At 38.7% G+C, this 17,273-nt stretch overlaps 1 protein-coding gene across 1 annotated transcript; it reads right to left on the reverse strand.

Annotated features, from left to right (window-relative positions):
- Positions 1–447: 447 nt before the first annotated feature.
- On the reverse strand, positions 448–13,824 carry LOC110042025 (ATP-dependent RNA helicase DDX3X-like). Its single transcript, XM_089294880.1, has 17 exons — positions 13,401–13,824; positions 13,136–13,208; positions 11,575–11,694; positions 10,974–11,129; positions 10,645–10,717; positions 10,039–10,138; positions 9,687–9,731; positions 8,992–9,082; positions 8,555–8,631; positions 8,156–8,251; positions 7,136–7,296; positions 6,205–6,349; positions 5,801–5,945; positions 4,938–5,119; positions 4,225–4,342; positions 3,978–4,128; positions 448–3,585 (listed from the first exon to the last, which is right to left on the reverse strand). The coding sequence occupies exons 1-17, from the start codon at positions 13,443–13,445 to the stop codon at positions 3,423–3,425; spliced, it is 1,941 nt and encodes a 646-aa protein (XP_089151006.1). The 5' UTR covers positions 13,446–13,824; the 3' UTR covers positions 448–3,422.
- Positions 13,825–17,273: the final 3,449 nt, after the last annotated feature.

The following is a 17,273-nucleotide window of genomic DNA, read 5'->3' on the forward strand; positions in this document are numbered from 1 at the left end:
TTTGTGGGCGTGGCTTGAATTTTTTTTTCATCTCCAAGAGGTACCAATTCTAAAACAAACATCATCTATCGTCATTTTTTTTGGGCTCAATACCCTTAACGGTACCGTAAAAGCTTCCGCAGTGGACCTTTTTAGGCTGGACACCCTAACAGGTACAAAACCGCTTTTTTAAACCCTAAGAGGTACGATGAGCACCGCCATCCCTGTTATATGGGAGTTTTATAATAAAACTCGATAGAAACACAGAACTAGCACGCGCTGTTAACGTAATGATAGCTCAAGAAAATTGAATTCCCGTTTTGTTGATCAAAGTAAACACATTTTCTTTTTTTTTTTTTTTTTTCGTTTCAGAATTTTCTAAATGAAATAGAGAACATGTTCCCCGTGTTTCTATCGAGTTGAGTAATGAATACGATAACCGACGTAACACAAGTACGGGAAACATAATTATCACTATAATGGTAATAATTTATTGGCTTCTGACATCAAATACAAATAACCTGACTGCCTTGGCAGTGAACTCTTCCCCCAAAAAACAACCTGCATAAACAGAATATACTTAAACTGAAATATGAAGGCTACAGCAACTGTGTTGATAGAACGCTATCAGGTATCGTGCTACCTCTGAACACAATTTATAGATTTGTAAGCAAAAGTACCCTGATAGAGGCCAAACTTTCTCCCAAAGCAATCTTCAACTTCATGCTATATGGTAACACGTTGGCGTGACTTCCGTGACTCGTCACAAAATCTCTCGTGTGTCGTACCTCGAGTATATTACGTCATGTGTGTCACGGCTTTACCTTGGACAGATGTATAGGGTGCAAGGCATAAGTGGCTTTGGAACAAAATTTGGCTTTTACCACAAGTTATACTTAGTTAAATTCTTAGCATCTAAATCCCTGACATTTGCAGAATATCAGTTGTAGTTTCTGATTTTCGAAAGGCTACCTTGTTGATCCCACCCGGGTACAGTGACTTTTTCTCTGCTTAACTTTTCCCGTTTTCTGACCAATATAAATACTCTAGAGATCATTAACAGTAAACTAAGAATTTTCCGTTCAGTTAGAGCACTTTGTAGTTAGAAAGGTTTTTTTTAAGTGTATTCTAATTTAACTTTAAGAAGGATAACCAACTGAACATGGAAACCTTGATTTTCATTTCCCACATTTTCAATTTCTTTGTAACTCAACAAAAATTAAACATCTGAAAAGAAAAACATCTTAAAGGTTATGTAGGAACAAATTCACAAGCATCAATAATTCCGGCTTAATGCATAATGGTCTTAAAAATAATGAATGTTCTTGAGCACTAGTCTTGACGCCTTATTTTTAATTTACATTGTACTTTCATTAAATGCAATATAATTACAGTGTCTTTTTGATGCTTGCTTTATCCTTGTTGATACAAATGCTTTTCAATTTAACTGCATGAAAAAGTGAAATTCTTCACTTTCTTGGCCCTTTTCAGACGAAGGCAAAAAAAGGCGTCATAAATTATTACTGTTTTCTTAATTTCATGCAAGAATTTGTAAATAAAATATTCTTTGAAACTATTTGTTTAAAACCTTTCTGATTTTCGAAAACGGGAACATTTTTTCTTCTGGTACTTTAGTTTAAATCCATAAATACTTTGGCGACACAACTTTTCTTAGTCTAAAGCAGAGCGATCTGCAATATTACAAAATAATCTTATAGTGGACGTCATCCGTTACAAAATAACGTTATCTTGTTACAATGACTACAAAATCTGCCTACTATGACCCTTATACACACATGAAACTAAAACCTGAGTTTTCCTGCTTAAACTCAGAATACAAGAGGCACTAAAAATCCCTTTGCACAATGAACAGTATCCTGCTAAAGCACAAAGCTAATACATTTATCCCTTGTGCTTAAATCTCACTTCTCGAATATCTATTTGTGTTTCTTAGTGGCAGTCTTAATCAAAAGACATTGTATACTTCTATATAATAATATCTATATTCCGTCTAATGTCTCAAGGGCCATGTTCTATGATAAATACTTTTCAGACGAACTATTTTGAACTAGGGTACTATCTATCTGTAGAACCGAGATGAATGAAACGTTTTCATCAAGGATTGACACTAAATAACAGCAGGAAAACTCTGTCTTCTGTTCTGCTCTTAAGACATGTTAAGACAAAATTCTTTCACAATTTTGCCCATAGAGTCAGTATCTATAATAAAACAAGTTGACCTAACTAAGATGTGTTGTGTAGTGAGTCCACATTCATCCACTGGATTTTTCATATTTTGTAATTGCAATAAACTGCTTGTTCAGAAATCTCCCAAGTTCTTATCCACTTGGTTGGCTCGCTAGGAATTTTTCTGACCTAAACAGCTGGTTGAAAATTTCTTAAATTTTCAAAACATAATCTCTGTGCTTACAGAGAGTAATTAACTTTGTGCTTAACTACATGTTGTTTGTAACTGCTAATGCAATAAGGAGAAGCTCCGAAAAACAAGACGTTTGAGCTCTTGCCCAACACAGTGACTCTTTTCCTAGGACTGCATAAAAGTAACGTTTGTCACAAATAGGCTTTTTGAGGAAAATTCCCAAAAGTTGTAGAACTGAGAAATAATCTGTAACTGGGGGCAAAATTAGTACAAAAGCTAAGGAAAGAAGCCCATCTCAAAATGGACTTTCCATGCAAGGACCGAATTCAAAATATAAATACGGGACCTCTCACAAAATGAGCCCCTTTCCAATGTCCATAAAAGTCCCAAAGAAAATAACTTGTTTAAGTATCAACTACAATGAGATAATGACCACATGTATCTGTGTCAACACAGATAATGTAACCCTTTTAACAACACTTACTTTCAAAATAATGTCGCCAAAGATATTAAATAGTCAGTGTATCTTGATCCACAGTTGCCCAATTCATTGTGTACCAAATGAACTTTGCATGAAAAAAATATCAACCAGACATTTTTTGACTGAACTTGAAAACAACGACAGCAGAAGATTGCTGTGGCACTGTCTAATAAGCAGCAGTTTGAACGAGAACTGAACAAGCCAACTGAATTTTGTTGTGTTCCTTGAGGATTTCCAGAGAAATCACGAACAGAGAGTTTGACACTGAAGTATGTGGTTCCTGCATGTGTCACCCTTACAGCCTGACATTTGTGAAAACCACAAGTGGTCTTTATACTTTATCTGACCACAAGCTGTGTCCATCCACTGAATAAGCTGCCGCTATGGAAAACCTTTGTACACGCTTTTCCACAACACTTCACCAATCAATTTGAAGATGCCATATTTGATGCCAGATATTGCCAATGCAACAGTCCCAAATTTAACTTATTTCATCAAAGAGAATAAAAGTGGTTAACACCTGTAACATTAACCAAACAAAGAAAACATGATGTAACAACTTTTGGTGGTAGCATCACAGCACTAGTTCCACCAATCCTGTGCTCCAGCGCCTCCAGCATAGCGGTTATGATTCCAATATGCAGCTCCACCGTACCCTCCATAGTGGGGCCCACCACCCCCACCCCCATGGTGGTGATGGTGCTGCCTGTAGTCCCGTGACCCAAAGCCACCAGCTGATTGCCTGCTGGAAAAATAATGATGATTTTCTGTCAATATTGGACAAAGCAATAGCGAAATAACAGAGAAAAAAGGTTAAGGCTGCATATGAGCCAAGGGGCCCATCAGGCCAGAGCTTATCCTGATTTCTGTAGCATGAAGCAATTAGGAATATTTCTACTCCCGCCTGGATGGGATGCTACTCCATCACAGGGTTATCCCAGCATTAAATTCGTCGTACCCATTTGTGCTGGGTGGAGAGAGAGACTGTGAGAGTTAAGTGTCTTGCCCAAGAACACAACATAATGTCCTAGCCAGGGCTCAAACTTGGACTGCTTGATCTGGAGTCGAGCGCACTAACCATGAAGCCAACCCACTTCTACTGATAGAGACCTGAGGATAAATCAAGTAATATCAAACCTCCTTCCACGGTTCCTGCCTGAGTTCTGACTACTCTCATAAGCAATGGATTCCAGCCAGCCTGGGACTTCCTGCTTAGTATCATTCAACAGCTCAACAAGGTCCTTGGCTACATTGCGGTTCTTGTCATTGAAAAATGATGTGGCAAGACCTAACAACATTTAATACAATCAGGTTAGTTACTAATGAATTCCAAACAGAAGTTGTTGAAAAAAGTGAATGACTTGAGAAACTTGTGTTGCTTTACCAGTATGTCCTACACGTCCTGTACGGCCAATGCGGTGAACATACTCCTCAATGTCAGTTGGCATGTCAAAGTTTACTACGTGGCGTACATTGGGAATGTCCAAGCCACGAGCAGCAACCTATCAAGAAAAAAATTATTGTAGCTCAGTTCATGTGGTCGCAGAGAAGAAAATATAGGACTCACTCGAGTTTTCTTCCAAGGTATTTAAAACACACTCAGGAATAGCTTCAACAGTCAATAAAATTCATTTATAGATACGAGAGATCTGCAGAGAACTTAAACATTTGCAAAACTAAGGCCTGAAAAATATTCAGGTTTGAACCAGATTTAAACTCAAGACCTTTATGACTCCAGTGCGGTTTCTTCCAATTACGCTATCAAGCCAACTGAGAGCTGGTCACATTGTGAGTTTGTAATGTACCCTTAGATTGATTGATTGATGAATCAATCGATCATTTCATGTAAAAAACTTAGTTAAAATCTTCAGTAAGTAAAACAGTATATCAATCTAAATGCAAACATTACATGTACATTAATTAAAAACTACATTATACAGTTTTAAGGGATTGCCGAGTGAGAATATGATGATTCAAATACACAATTGATAATTGGTAAGGACATGCAAGTGAATTTATGACACTTTGTATACTCCTGAATGAAGATTAAAAGACACCAGAGATTATCACAATTACTGAGCCACCTGATTTACTTACAGCTGTGGCCACCAAAATTGGTGTGCGGCCAGACTTGAATGACTGCAGAGCTGCCTCTCTCTCACGCTGAGAGCGATCGCCATGAATAGAGGTTGCATCATAGCCTTCACGGTACAAGTAATCCTCCAATGAATCAGCCCCTTTCTTGGTTTCTACAAAGACTAGTGTCAGAGATCTGGGACCTTCAAGAGAACATGACATCACAATTAACCACAATAAGCTTGCACTGGTACTCTATACAAAGTCAAAAATTCAGCCGGTCCAAAGCCAGCACATAGATGTAGTTCTCAACGTCTACATGTAGTGCCACCAGACCCATAACCTACACCACTGCCTCCCGCTTTGTTGGTATATAAGTCCATTACAAGTAAGGGATGGACCTTTTTTTTAAGTTGGGGGGGGGGGGGGGGGGTGGTGTTGGGCAATTTTCTGGAGCATGAAGTTTTTTTCTCACCCTTAGATTGTGCAAGGATTTTTTTTTCCAAGTCAAACACATGACCTGGATGGTATAAAGCACTTGGCTCCCCTTGCACAATTTTTTTTTCAGCAGTTTTTGCTGTGTAAGAATTTTTTTTTTTTGGAAATTGCCCAGCCCCCCTCCAAAAAATAATGATCTGTCCATTAATATCCCTGGCACATCTGTCAGGTGAACTGATACCAAATCATACTCCTAGAAAGGGAGTAGAAGAGGGTAGAAGAGTAAAGTGTGTAACCCCCACCCCCTATTAAACAACACTAGGGTAACCTGTTGTAAACTAAGCTATTGGTGCTGACAGCCACTGATGGCTGAATTAAGAGCTTGTTGCACAGTCCCTGGTAAACTACTGGCATAATGTAAGTAAAGAGACAGACAATCTACAGACCTGAAGCAGTCAACAGATCCAGCAGGAATGACCTCTTGTCATACTCATCAACCCATATAGTCTTCTGTGTGATGTTCTCACTAGTTGAACCCACCCGACCCACAGCCAAGAAGATGTAGTTCACTAGAAAGTCTCTAGCAAGCATCTGGAAGGCAAAAAAGAGCATTTTAATTAACTGTACATACAATAGTTCATACCAAATGGTTGATTGGGCAATACGTACTGCACTTAAGGATGTAGCACATTAGCCCAGTGAACTTTCTATCTTTAGGCCATACTACAGTCTTTCACCAACAAAGAATAACTGTTAAGAATGACTGCTTTGTTCAAAGAGGTATCTTTTCATATGCCTAAAGTCACAAGATGAAATTTTGTTTGCAAGGACATGGAAAACTAAATGATACCTGGATTTCTTTAGGGAATGTGGCACTAAACATCAGCGTCTGACGTTCACCAGCTTTGGGCATAGTGTCTTGGTCAACAATGCGGCGTATCTGTGGCTCAAATCCCATGTCCAGCATGCGGTCAGCTTCATCCAAGACAAGGAACCTAACAAAATTCACATTTGTACTTTTTTAAATGTGGCTAAATATCATTTAGGCAAGGTTAAACTCAAGCTAATGTAGCCAGCTAGCATGTCCATCCAGCTAATATCATTTAGGCAAGTTAAATATGAGCTTATGCAGCCAGCGGTTTCCCCATTTGGGAGTACGTGACCTGTGGGGCGGCCTTCAGGGGTTTTGCAGGGGTTTTGCAGGTGTTTATGGTTCATTGCATAATTGTTGTAGTGTATTCAGCTGATTGTTGCGGATCAGTTGCGCTGCTTTGCTCACGAATCATTACAGATTCTTGCACCCTCTCCTCCCTCCTGTTTTGTTCTTGGTCAGGGTAAGTATTCTTCAGGTAAGTAGTTTCCACTGAATTTCTTTCAGTGTGACGGTGCCGGTTAGCGGACGCTCATTGGGTGGTTCCTGCTTTCCAGGGTTGTCATGGATGCCTCCTAGCAGCTTATGGCTTTGGCTCCCCGCTAACCTTTAAGGCACCAGTTCCCAAGCTCATCTATTTGTGATGAGTTTCATTAAGGTTCTTTTTTCTTTGACTACATGCTAGTTATTTAATTGTAGGATTAAAGAATTTGAAAAAAAAAAATAAAATAAACAAACTGTACCATATTCACAAGTTAGCAATTCCTCTGGTAAAATGTTTTCTTCTTTTTTAAGATTGACTTACTACAACCAAGTTTAAAATAAGTGAGGTTGAGAAATACTGTGCAATGATTTCAAGGACAGATGCAATTTAACAAGACTAAACACAGAATACAATTGCTTTTCTCACTTGCAAGAGTCCAGCCCCACTCGTCCCCTGTCCAGCATGTCAACAAGACGACCGGGTGTGGCCACCAGAAGATGGCAACCACGATCCAGCTCCTTCAGCTGGCCACCAATGTCAGCTCCACCATACACCACACAAGGTCGCACATATGACCTGTATGAGAACTGTTAAGGTAAAGAAGATTATCTGTCAACATGACCTGTCTCCAAAGTCTTGCGTCTTTCAGTAGAATCCAGAAATGATAGTATTGCACTTCCTTTACATCTCTTTGAGAACTAGGGTGGAATCACAATTTCTCAAATCCTTATTTTTGCAAACCTCCCGATAACTCAAACCAAAAGTTGTTTTACTCTCCTTTGATGAACACTGTAATTTTACCCCCGATTTCTTGAACTATCTGATTTTTCAAACCAATTTTTGTTTCCCTTGGAGGTTCGAAAAATCGGGATTCCACCTCATTTTCAGTCAAGTGGCCTTAACCTAACAAAACTGTAACTAACAAATGAGACACTTTATATAAGAGAGATGAGAAAACACAATTGACTTGAAAGAAGCAAAATGAGGGTGAACATTTTGTGCTTTGTAAAGACACAGCATTTCTAAAAAAGTCTAGGTAAAGGGTAAAGGTGAAGTCTGCATATGGACCAAGCGGAGCTTATCTCAGTTTCTGTAGCATGAAGCGGCTAGGAATATTTCTATTCCCATCTGGATGGGATGCGAGTCAATTGCAGGGTTACCTCCAGCATTAAGTTTGCCGGTACCCATTTATACACCTGGGTAGAGAGAGGCACTGTGAGAGTAAAGTGTCTTGCCCAAGAACACAACGAAATGTTCCCAGACAGGGCTCGAACCCAGACCGCTCGATCCTGAGATGAGCACACTGACCATGAGGCCACTGTGCCTCCTACAATATCAACAATACTGCTTCTTGTTACATGTTGCTGCATGCTATTAACCTCAATCACTGAGGTTGAAACACTAAGACTTTGCAAATGTACATGTAAATCAAGTCATGTTGGTTACCTTTCTGGATTCATCAAAGATTTGACAGGCCAGTTCCCTAGTGGGTGCCAAAACAAGGCTTATTGGGAACTGCTTTCGGCGAGACTGCTGCCGAGCCTAGTGTCAAAGTGAGAAAATATCATTTTAATACATTGTATGTCTTACTGCAAGGTGACAGGAATGGACTGAACTTTGCTTCGTTAAAAAAGGCACCCCTGTTAATGAAGTAGCCAAATAATAGTATGATAGCTATTATCAATATGGAGTCCACTGAAGAAGAACCTTGACACTGAAAAAGAACTCAGTTTAGAAAAAGTTCACCAGACTACATAATGAATGTATGGAATAAAGGTTGAGAACATCAAATGTGAACAACATAAGCTGATACCATGCTGGCTCTGCACAATTAAAATTTCTTACATCTGGAAGTGGTGGAGGACCTTCCTCAAATATCCTGCTTAGAATAGGAATCAAGAAAGCTGCAGTTTTCCCAGAACCTGGAAAAAAAGTTCACAGTTTCACAGTGATAGCTCATTAATGAGGACAAAGACTGACACTTAATTTCTTGCATGGAATTGTTGTCCCTTGAATGACAAACTTTGACAAATCCACCTTTACATATGGAAGAGTAGTTGATATGATATTAAAGTTTCTGCAAATGGGTTACAAACATAGAAAGTGTAAGCATTCAACAATCAAGAAGTGTACATCTGATGGTGCTCACTAATTGATGTGAAACATTATGCACAGAAAGGATCAACAAAATCACTTTAAGGGAGAACCCTAGGTTTGAAAAATGCAATTTTGAATTAAATATGACAAAATGTGATAGGAAGGTACAGATGAAGCAGACTTACCAGTCTGGGCACAGGCCATCAAGTCCCTCTTGCTCTTCACAATAGGTATAGCATACTTCTGAACTGGAGTAGGTTTGGAGTAGTTGGCCAACTACAATGAAAGTTAAAAGCAGATAAAAAATATTTGATATTAGTAAAAGAAACTGAAGTAATCAAATAGTGCCATAAGGAATGAGCTTTGATGTTCTTGAAGGGAGAAATAGAGGGATGGCGTTGTGGCTAACATGTTGAACTTGGCATAAACATATAAGGTTACATTGGGATTTGCAGTATTGCCATATTGAACAATATTTCTTGCTATATTTCAGTAATTTTAATCTTGAAATGTGGTATTGTGGTCTTCTCCAAACCTGCAGGATGCATTTTTTTAAAGCAATTTGGATGGTCTTAAAAGTAATCTTCCAAGTCCTCCAACATTTTCCGAGCCTTTTCCAGTTTCTGATTGGACATTCCCAAAGAAACTTAGCTCTCATGGTAACAGAAAACCACAATTCCTTGTGTCGCAATAAGAGGGTAAGTTTTCTTTTGTTAATATTATTAGCCAACACGCCAATGGATGTTACTTATTTTGTTTAGTCTGTCAAAAAGTCAAGTCAACAATAACTATGTTGACAGGCTGGTATTAAGTTTCAATGTAATCACACTTGAACCAAGAAGAAAAACCTAATGTACCAGACATGGAAAAATACACACACCTCAACGTTGTGGTGCAAAATTTCCCCAAGGTCACAATCAGAAAACTACAAAAACAAGAAGAGAGTGAGTATTAAATGCACATTCACATGTAACAAAATAATGTGCAAGTAATGTAGAAATCACTAATGTTAACCAGCCACTTCTGAGGTACGATGTGATCTGAATTGTTTCCCAATGGTTGTAGCAATTAGTCTGAAAAACTTATCATATCAGGGCAAGAAAAAATAGGTATAGAAACCAGACAATGTTTGTTTAAAAATAAATGCTTCACATCTAATTATTATGGAAATGAAAAAACATGAAGAAAACACGGCAGTCTACTTTACCATTTCAACAAAACAGGATGCTTACCAACTCAATGTTTTGGGGAACCTCGTGTCCAGTTGCTTCAACAGGAATATCCTCATACTTATCAAAGTTTATTCCAGTGTTATGCTTGCTGAAAAGCTCCCTGCAAATGCAACATAAACCTTACCACAAAGCTCTTTCAGTTAATTCCACATCAGCTTGGTAAACTGGCCTGTTAGTTATAGTATTTACTTAACTGAGCAGTGCTAACTTAGGGGGAGCGTATTTTAGGACAACATTCACTCTTTAAAAAATCATAACATTTGTAAATGATAACAACCAAAATTATGTTAGTTCACAACCAAATATAGTTACACACTGTATTTCAGACTGAAAAACATTGCCTTTGTTTATTAGCTTGACTTCTTGAACAATTCAGTCTGATGATGCTTCAACTAAGCACCACATGGTGTAAATGAATACAGCACTTATTCCAGGTTGGCATTCTTTGATATTTATGCTCTCACACAGCGTATAGAGTGCTTAATCAGGGACAGTGTTTAAATGGGGGCGGCGCTTAATCAAGTAAATACAGTACACTAGTTGTTACTTATATGTGTAGGTAACAGCACATGAAATTTCTTTTTAGTTGTTTACAACTGCTCTTACTTTTCAATGCGTTCGTTCTTTGGCAATAACTTAGACCAATCCTCTGGTGGTGGTTGTGTATTTCTTCCATAATCTAACATGTAACAAGCAACAAAACTCTTAACAATAAGCCAATCAATAAAAGGACACGTGGGATAAAAAGAAAACGTGTGATTTTATTAAGTACACAACTGAAAGTTGTCATATCAAATTGTTGTCATTAGAAGATTTTTACTTTTCAGTGTCTCAACTAAAAAAACTCAGGCCCATCAGTTTTAACAGACACACTAAAATATTGCTAACCAAAGTGTGGCTTTACCCTGAGAACACAAAAAACAAACCATCCTTACCATTGGTAGGTGCCCTGGAGGGCCCCTTGTTATCGCCTCGATCTCGCCAGGCACTTCCTCCTCCACGGCCATAGTACATACCAGGGTTCCCATATCCACGTCCACCACCACGGGGAGGATACCCTCCATAGAACTGTTGTTGTTGGTAAAAACCATCTGGTAAAGAACATGTAAACAAACGAATTTATCACTCAACAGGAGGCACAGTGGTCTAATGGTCAAGTGGTCCAGGTTAGTGAACTGCCCAAGGTCATCAGGAATACATGGGTATTGGGGAACTGTTATGGCAAACTGACAAAATGTCGGGGCAGGGGGGGCAGTGGGTTGGAGAAGGGGGTAATCTGTGATGATCTTTCATTCCGTCCAGGGCAAAAACAGCACTCTCAGTTTGTTCACACTGCAGAAACAATGATAATGTCTGGCAGGTTTACCTTACATTACCAATATGTCAGAAACTAGTTTCTTTGCAAGCAAACAAATCAGTGAAATGACTTCTATCAAGATTTCACTTATATACATATTCTCACTATCATTTCCTCAATGCTTGTTATCACACAGGTATATGTACAAGGCTTTTTTGAATTGCAGAAAGCACACAAACCTCTGTAAGGATCCCTGGGCTGGAAGTCCCGTGGTCCTGGGTTGAAGGCTTGCTCTTGGAAGCCTCCTCGGTTTGGAGGAGGACCTGATCTGTTACGAAGGTGAGGCGGCACGTATCGTTCTACACACAAAAACCACCAAGTTGTAACAAATAATAGAGCAAACAGGAGCAGTTATTTTAGCATTTAGGAAAATACATTTCAAACATGTATGGTTAAACATCTGTGAGACATTGTGAAGAAACAGTCTGAATAATGTTTCAATACATAAGTCTGAACAGAACTTCGCTTTACATAGGTACGCCATTGTTTTACAACAAAATTTGCTGTCATGATAAGTACCTTGGAAACAAAGTAACAAACCTTGCACAAAACTATATAATACAGCCAAACCTTGTTTATAATGCAACCACCTTCTTGACCAAGATATTGTTGTCCTATCAAAATTGTGGTCTTAAAGGAAAATGACCAATCTTTTTCTTCTGGCCAAAAAAAGTGGCCATAATAACATGGTTGTTTTAATCGCAGGGTTAGTGGGATGGTTGTACTGGATAGTTTCAATAATTATTTAAAAGCATAATTAGCAATTGATATAATCTCTGTACATTAAATCAGTTCTCTTTCCTCTGGTATCTTGCAAATATGACCAAGAACTCGAACATTGAGAAATTGCTAGGCGGGTCAACTAGTCCTTGTATATATCCAATACATGACTGACAATGATTTCCATTGTTTAACTACGATGAGTCAATTATTATAGTTCAACTCAACCAGACGGAAACAAATATATTCTTTTGTGTTACAGTGGTTCTCTTTAAAACCTTCTCCGATTTTTTTTCTTATGCAACACTTTGCTTTTGTTTGAAAAATGACTTCCATGGAACTTAAACTTGTGTTTCCGATGAAAAACGTATAGTTACCGATCAACCCAATCGATAAAATAAGACTTGTATCATATTCACTGAGAAATTTTGACAATCTTTGAATTTTATGCCAGGTATCCTGAAAGACTTGCTATTTAGCTTGTCAAGTTAGAAGTGTACTTAAAAGAATATGTCTAGACTCTGTGATTGGGAGATTCACTGCTGTAGTTTGAAACCGGCCTCAAATATATCGCTCCTAAGCATATAAGCTTGTACTAAGACAAAGAAAGATTAGCTAAAAGGTAGGCGAAAACCAAAAGGAGAAAAAAAATGTAAGTAATAAGCTTGGAAAATAGCTCACAAGTTCAGAGAAAAACGTAACCCCAAAACTATTGTCACAGTCAAACGTCTATCGGTAAACCATTCTGGAAAATTGCAAGATAGAGTAATGACCTTCATTAAAATATAAAGACCACAGCGCGAAAAAAAATACTTCATTGCAAGTAATCCAAGCCGGCCGCCGTGGCGACAGCGAAAAATATCTGAAGAGAGCATCATCGTTCCTGTGTATGTGTATTGTTCTTCGCTGAATGGTGAATACAATTTACTACTTTCTACCACTTATTTCCTTTTCGATTACGTGGCTCAATACCTATTAAGTTCCCTGTAAAGAGCAAATATAAATTTTACTTCAGCTTACCTTGATGAGACTTTGGATCGACGCCGCGTTGATTTACGGGGACGGCGCCCGAATTCAAGTCCAGACCAGCGAACTACGACGAAATACAACATATAGGTTACATTTGAAACATCAACGGTACCTAACATTTACAAAGGAAACTCCAAGGTAAAATTTCTGGACGCCGGAATTAGGAAAAATTTAGGAAATATGAAGACGCCATTTGCGTTTTTGCCATGTGCCTTTGTCTATCAAACCACGACTAGATCCCAAATCTTTAACTTACCCGCTGGTCTAGAGCTTGAAAGTTTGCTGGGGACACATGACTCATAACGGAAGAAACAGTGGATTCAAGCTTTCGAATGAAATATTTGAAATGATTGATGAAAATTGGGGAAAAAGCGAACGACAATTGAACTCTTTGCACTCAAAGAGTTTTTCTGTTCAGATGTCAGTCGACAGCCGGCCGAGTAACCGCACCAACGTGACGTCACGTACTAAGCACGTGGCTTTCACACCCACGTGGAGGGTGGGGGCGGGGGAAATTAAAAAAAAACCAAAATAATAATAATAAAGCCTTCCCTTGGGGACCCCTGGGTCATTTTATGCCCTTCGAGGCCTTTCCACAAATAACGTATCTCGTAAAATCGCTTAAAATATCTTTCCAGGAATTCTGAAAAAAAAAAAAAAAAAATCCAAATATCACAAAATATCTCGAATACACAAAATGTTTCGAAAATCCCTCTAAATATCTCTGTTGAAAAAAAAAGAAAAAGCGATTTTGAAACGTAAACACTTAGAATTTTCAAACGCTTCTCGCATTGCAATTGCACTGAGTAGGAGCTGAGGAAGAAAATTCCATCACTTTGATGCTACCAGCATCTTTATTTTGGAAAATTACTGCTTTAGCGCTGTTAGTGATATGGAATACATTTTTCAAGTAGGGATTCGCTGAACTGGATTATTTCTGGCATAGAACTGAGGCACCGTCCACAAGTATCCAGATATTTTTGAATCCGCAACTTTTTCCTTCCGGATTCAAAAATTTCCCCGTCCACAAGTAGCAAAAATATCCGTATTCGCTGCCGAATTCGCCGGATGCGTGTGGATGGGGAAATTTTTGAATCCGGAAAAAAAAAGTTGTGGATTAAAAAATATCCGGATACCTGTGGACGGGGCCTGAGTGTGGCAGGGGCGTAGCTAGCCTTTAAGCCATTAAGCACGGGCTTAACTAGAATTTCTGTAAATATTTCTTTTTTCAGTTTAGTAGCCGAAAGGCCATATATTTTTCAGTTTTACTATTCAACAGCGAATCAACGCTGTGTCAACGTTTTATTTTCAAAAACAAAATAATAACTTTCAATCTTATACATGAAAAAATGCTGAAAGGTTATTAACAAAGCAGAACTTTGAAATAGTTTTGCGCACGAAAATTTAGTTGACTGTTGTTGTTGTTGTTTTTTTTTTTGGACTTTGGCAAAGTTTGATATACGACTTACGCTGTACAATTTGGGCTTAAATGGAAAAAAATGGCTCGCTACGCCCCTGTATAATGGGTTTCAAGAAAATAGCGAGGAAAAAACAGCGGTTAAGTCAAAAAAACTATAAATATTTCTAAATGTCCCTAAATTTTCTAAATATCTTAATATTTTCTAAGTATTTCAGAAAATACTTAATATCGCCCAAAAAATATCCCGATATTTATGGAAAGGCCTAGCCCGCCCGGTTAGCTCAGCTATGCCGGAGGTCGAGGGTTCAAGCCCTACACCGGACCAACACACAGGGTCTTGAAAAATAACTGAGGAGAATGTGCTGCCTTTGTAATTACGTCTGCAAATGGTTAAACGTTCAAGCCTTCTCGGATAAAGGCTATAAATCGTAGGCCCCGTCTCCTGCATCTTCAGTGTTACATGGCTAAACAGGGGATGTTAAAGAAACCACGCACTTATCGCAAAGAGTAGAGTTCCCGGTGTTGCGGTCTGGCCTTATCTCACGGGTTAGTGTTTCCCGTGGTGTTAACCTCATTGCGCCTTGCCCCCTTGGGCAGAATAGTCCAGGAAAAATTGCTATGAGGCCCTTCTGTGCCATTTTTCAGTCACACCATCAAAGAACAGTACTTTGACATCATAGGGGTCCAGGTTGTCGCGCTCCTTGCATGACACGACATTTTGCACCAATGAAGATTTTTTAGATATTCTCTAAGGCCCTGATTACAAGCAGGAAAGATAACCCAGCGCTAGGGTTAATCACCCTAGAAAGAGGGTCAAAGATTTTACAAGCAAAATTTGACAGGTAGGGCTACCCTACCAGCCGGGAAAATTTATGTGAACAAACTGGCCGACAATGGAAGGGTGTTGCTAGAGAGCTCGATTGTCCGGTCTGTGATGCATCTTATTACTTCTTTGACTTCTTTCCACGGTTTCCAGAGTGAGAGAATGCTGTCATGTTACCTTCTTATTGCTGGACAACGATAGCAAGTTGTAACTGCAAAGCTTAACACGACCCTGCACTGACAACTCAGCAATCGTTCGATTGTGGCATGTGAAAAAAAAAATCGATTCCACGTCGAAGATTAAGAAGAAACTTGGTCATACAGATCAGTGGTGTAGCAACTTGTTCGTGTGAGTGGTCATTTTGACTGAATCTAACGTCCTATACGTTTGCCATAATAACATCAAAAATAAACAGGCACTTTATGTCACCCTTCTTATTGCAAAATTCCATATCTTCTCGACAAGTTCATGTGATGGCAACTTATGTTTTGAAGGCTTTCTTCTCCACCCCCAAGACAAACTTGATATTTTAATGCAAAGTTATGCCGCACAAAGAAAGCTGCATAAATTCTTGAATATCTGGGGAAAATTACTGTAAATGTCACTCCGCTTCGTCCTTTTCTTTTAACCTTCTTTTATTGTAACTCTTTTCTTTAAGCCAGCCGTAGTCTTGTTCGTAGCTGTTGTTTTTTATTGCATAATAAAACATAATGATAATTGCTACCATAATAAAAGTAGTCTAAGTAAAGTAATAAGTGGTGCAGGCTTATATTTGTAGTACATCTCTTTGTAAGTAATGTAAATTGTTTAGTACTGTTATGTAAACATTGTAAGTAGCTCTGTAAACTGTGTGAGAAGTGGTAATAGATGTCCAACAGTAGCAATTAAATAATGAAAGAATGAAGGATGCGAAATTCAATGCAGCCATAATACTACTGGAAAAATGACCTGAAAAAATTTCAGGCCTGAAATTTCTCAGCCTGAAATTTTTTCAGGTCATTTTTCCAGTAGTATTATGGCTGCATTCGCATCCTTCATTCTTTCATTGTGTGAGAAGTGTTTAAATAAAAGATAAAAAAAACACTTATTCGTGTGAAGGATGCTTCAAAGCGAATAAAAGAAAATGTTCAAAGTTAATTGGAATGTTTTCATTATTCTTGTTATCGAAGCGACGATAGCGGTTTGTCAGACAACATTCAAAGGGCCGGAAACCGGTAAAAATTGTCCCGGGTAGGCGGCTAGGGTTACTCTGGCGCTAGGGTAGCCCTAGCGCTCACCTATGTTCACCCTACCACTAGGGACACCCCACCTGCCTTGCAAACACGTTGATGAAAAAACAAATGCTCTAGTAGTCTGCGCTTTTGAATATTTTATAGAAAAGGCGCAATACAAATAATAAATGTTATTGTTATTGTTATTGTTCCAGGCGTCCAGTTAGTTGACGCAGCGCGACTGAAAAAAAATGGCGCGAGAAAATAAAAAGGCGCCGCGCTTTTTTATTTTATCGCACGCCGTTTTTTGCGTTGCGCCCCAACTAACTGAACGCCTGGAAGAGTCTAATGTACTGGTGCTAGGATAACCCTCTTGCCATGGTAAACCTAGCACTAGGATTACGCTTCCTGCTTGTAAACGGGGCCTTGGCATCTAGACTAGTAACGAGATGGTCTTAGGTTCGACTCCTAGCTGGAGAACTCGGAATTCTTTTTCCGAGTAAGCCTGTGTCACTGACAAAAAAACAGAAATCATTTTCCCGTACTCTTATCTGGTATTCATCGCTAAATTTTGATTTCAACCCCGGAAAAGTCACCTCTGAAAAACTGAAACCCCAAAATTTCTAATCTACATGCTGATCAACCTTGACAAAATAAACCTTCGATAGCACAGAT

The sequence above is a fragment of the Orbicella faveolata genome, unplaced genomic scaffold (assembly GCF_042242905.1).
Source record: "Orbicella faveolata isolate gen_17 unplaced genomic scaffold, um_ofav_v1 contig_25, whole genome shotgun sequence".
Taxonomy (NCBI): domain Eukaryota; kingdom Metazoa; phylum Cnidaria; class Anthozoa; order Scleractinia; family Merulinidae; genus Orbicella; species Orbicella faveolata.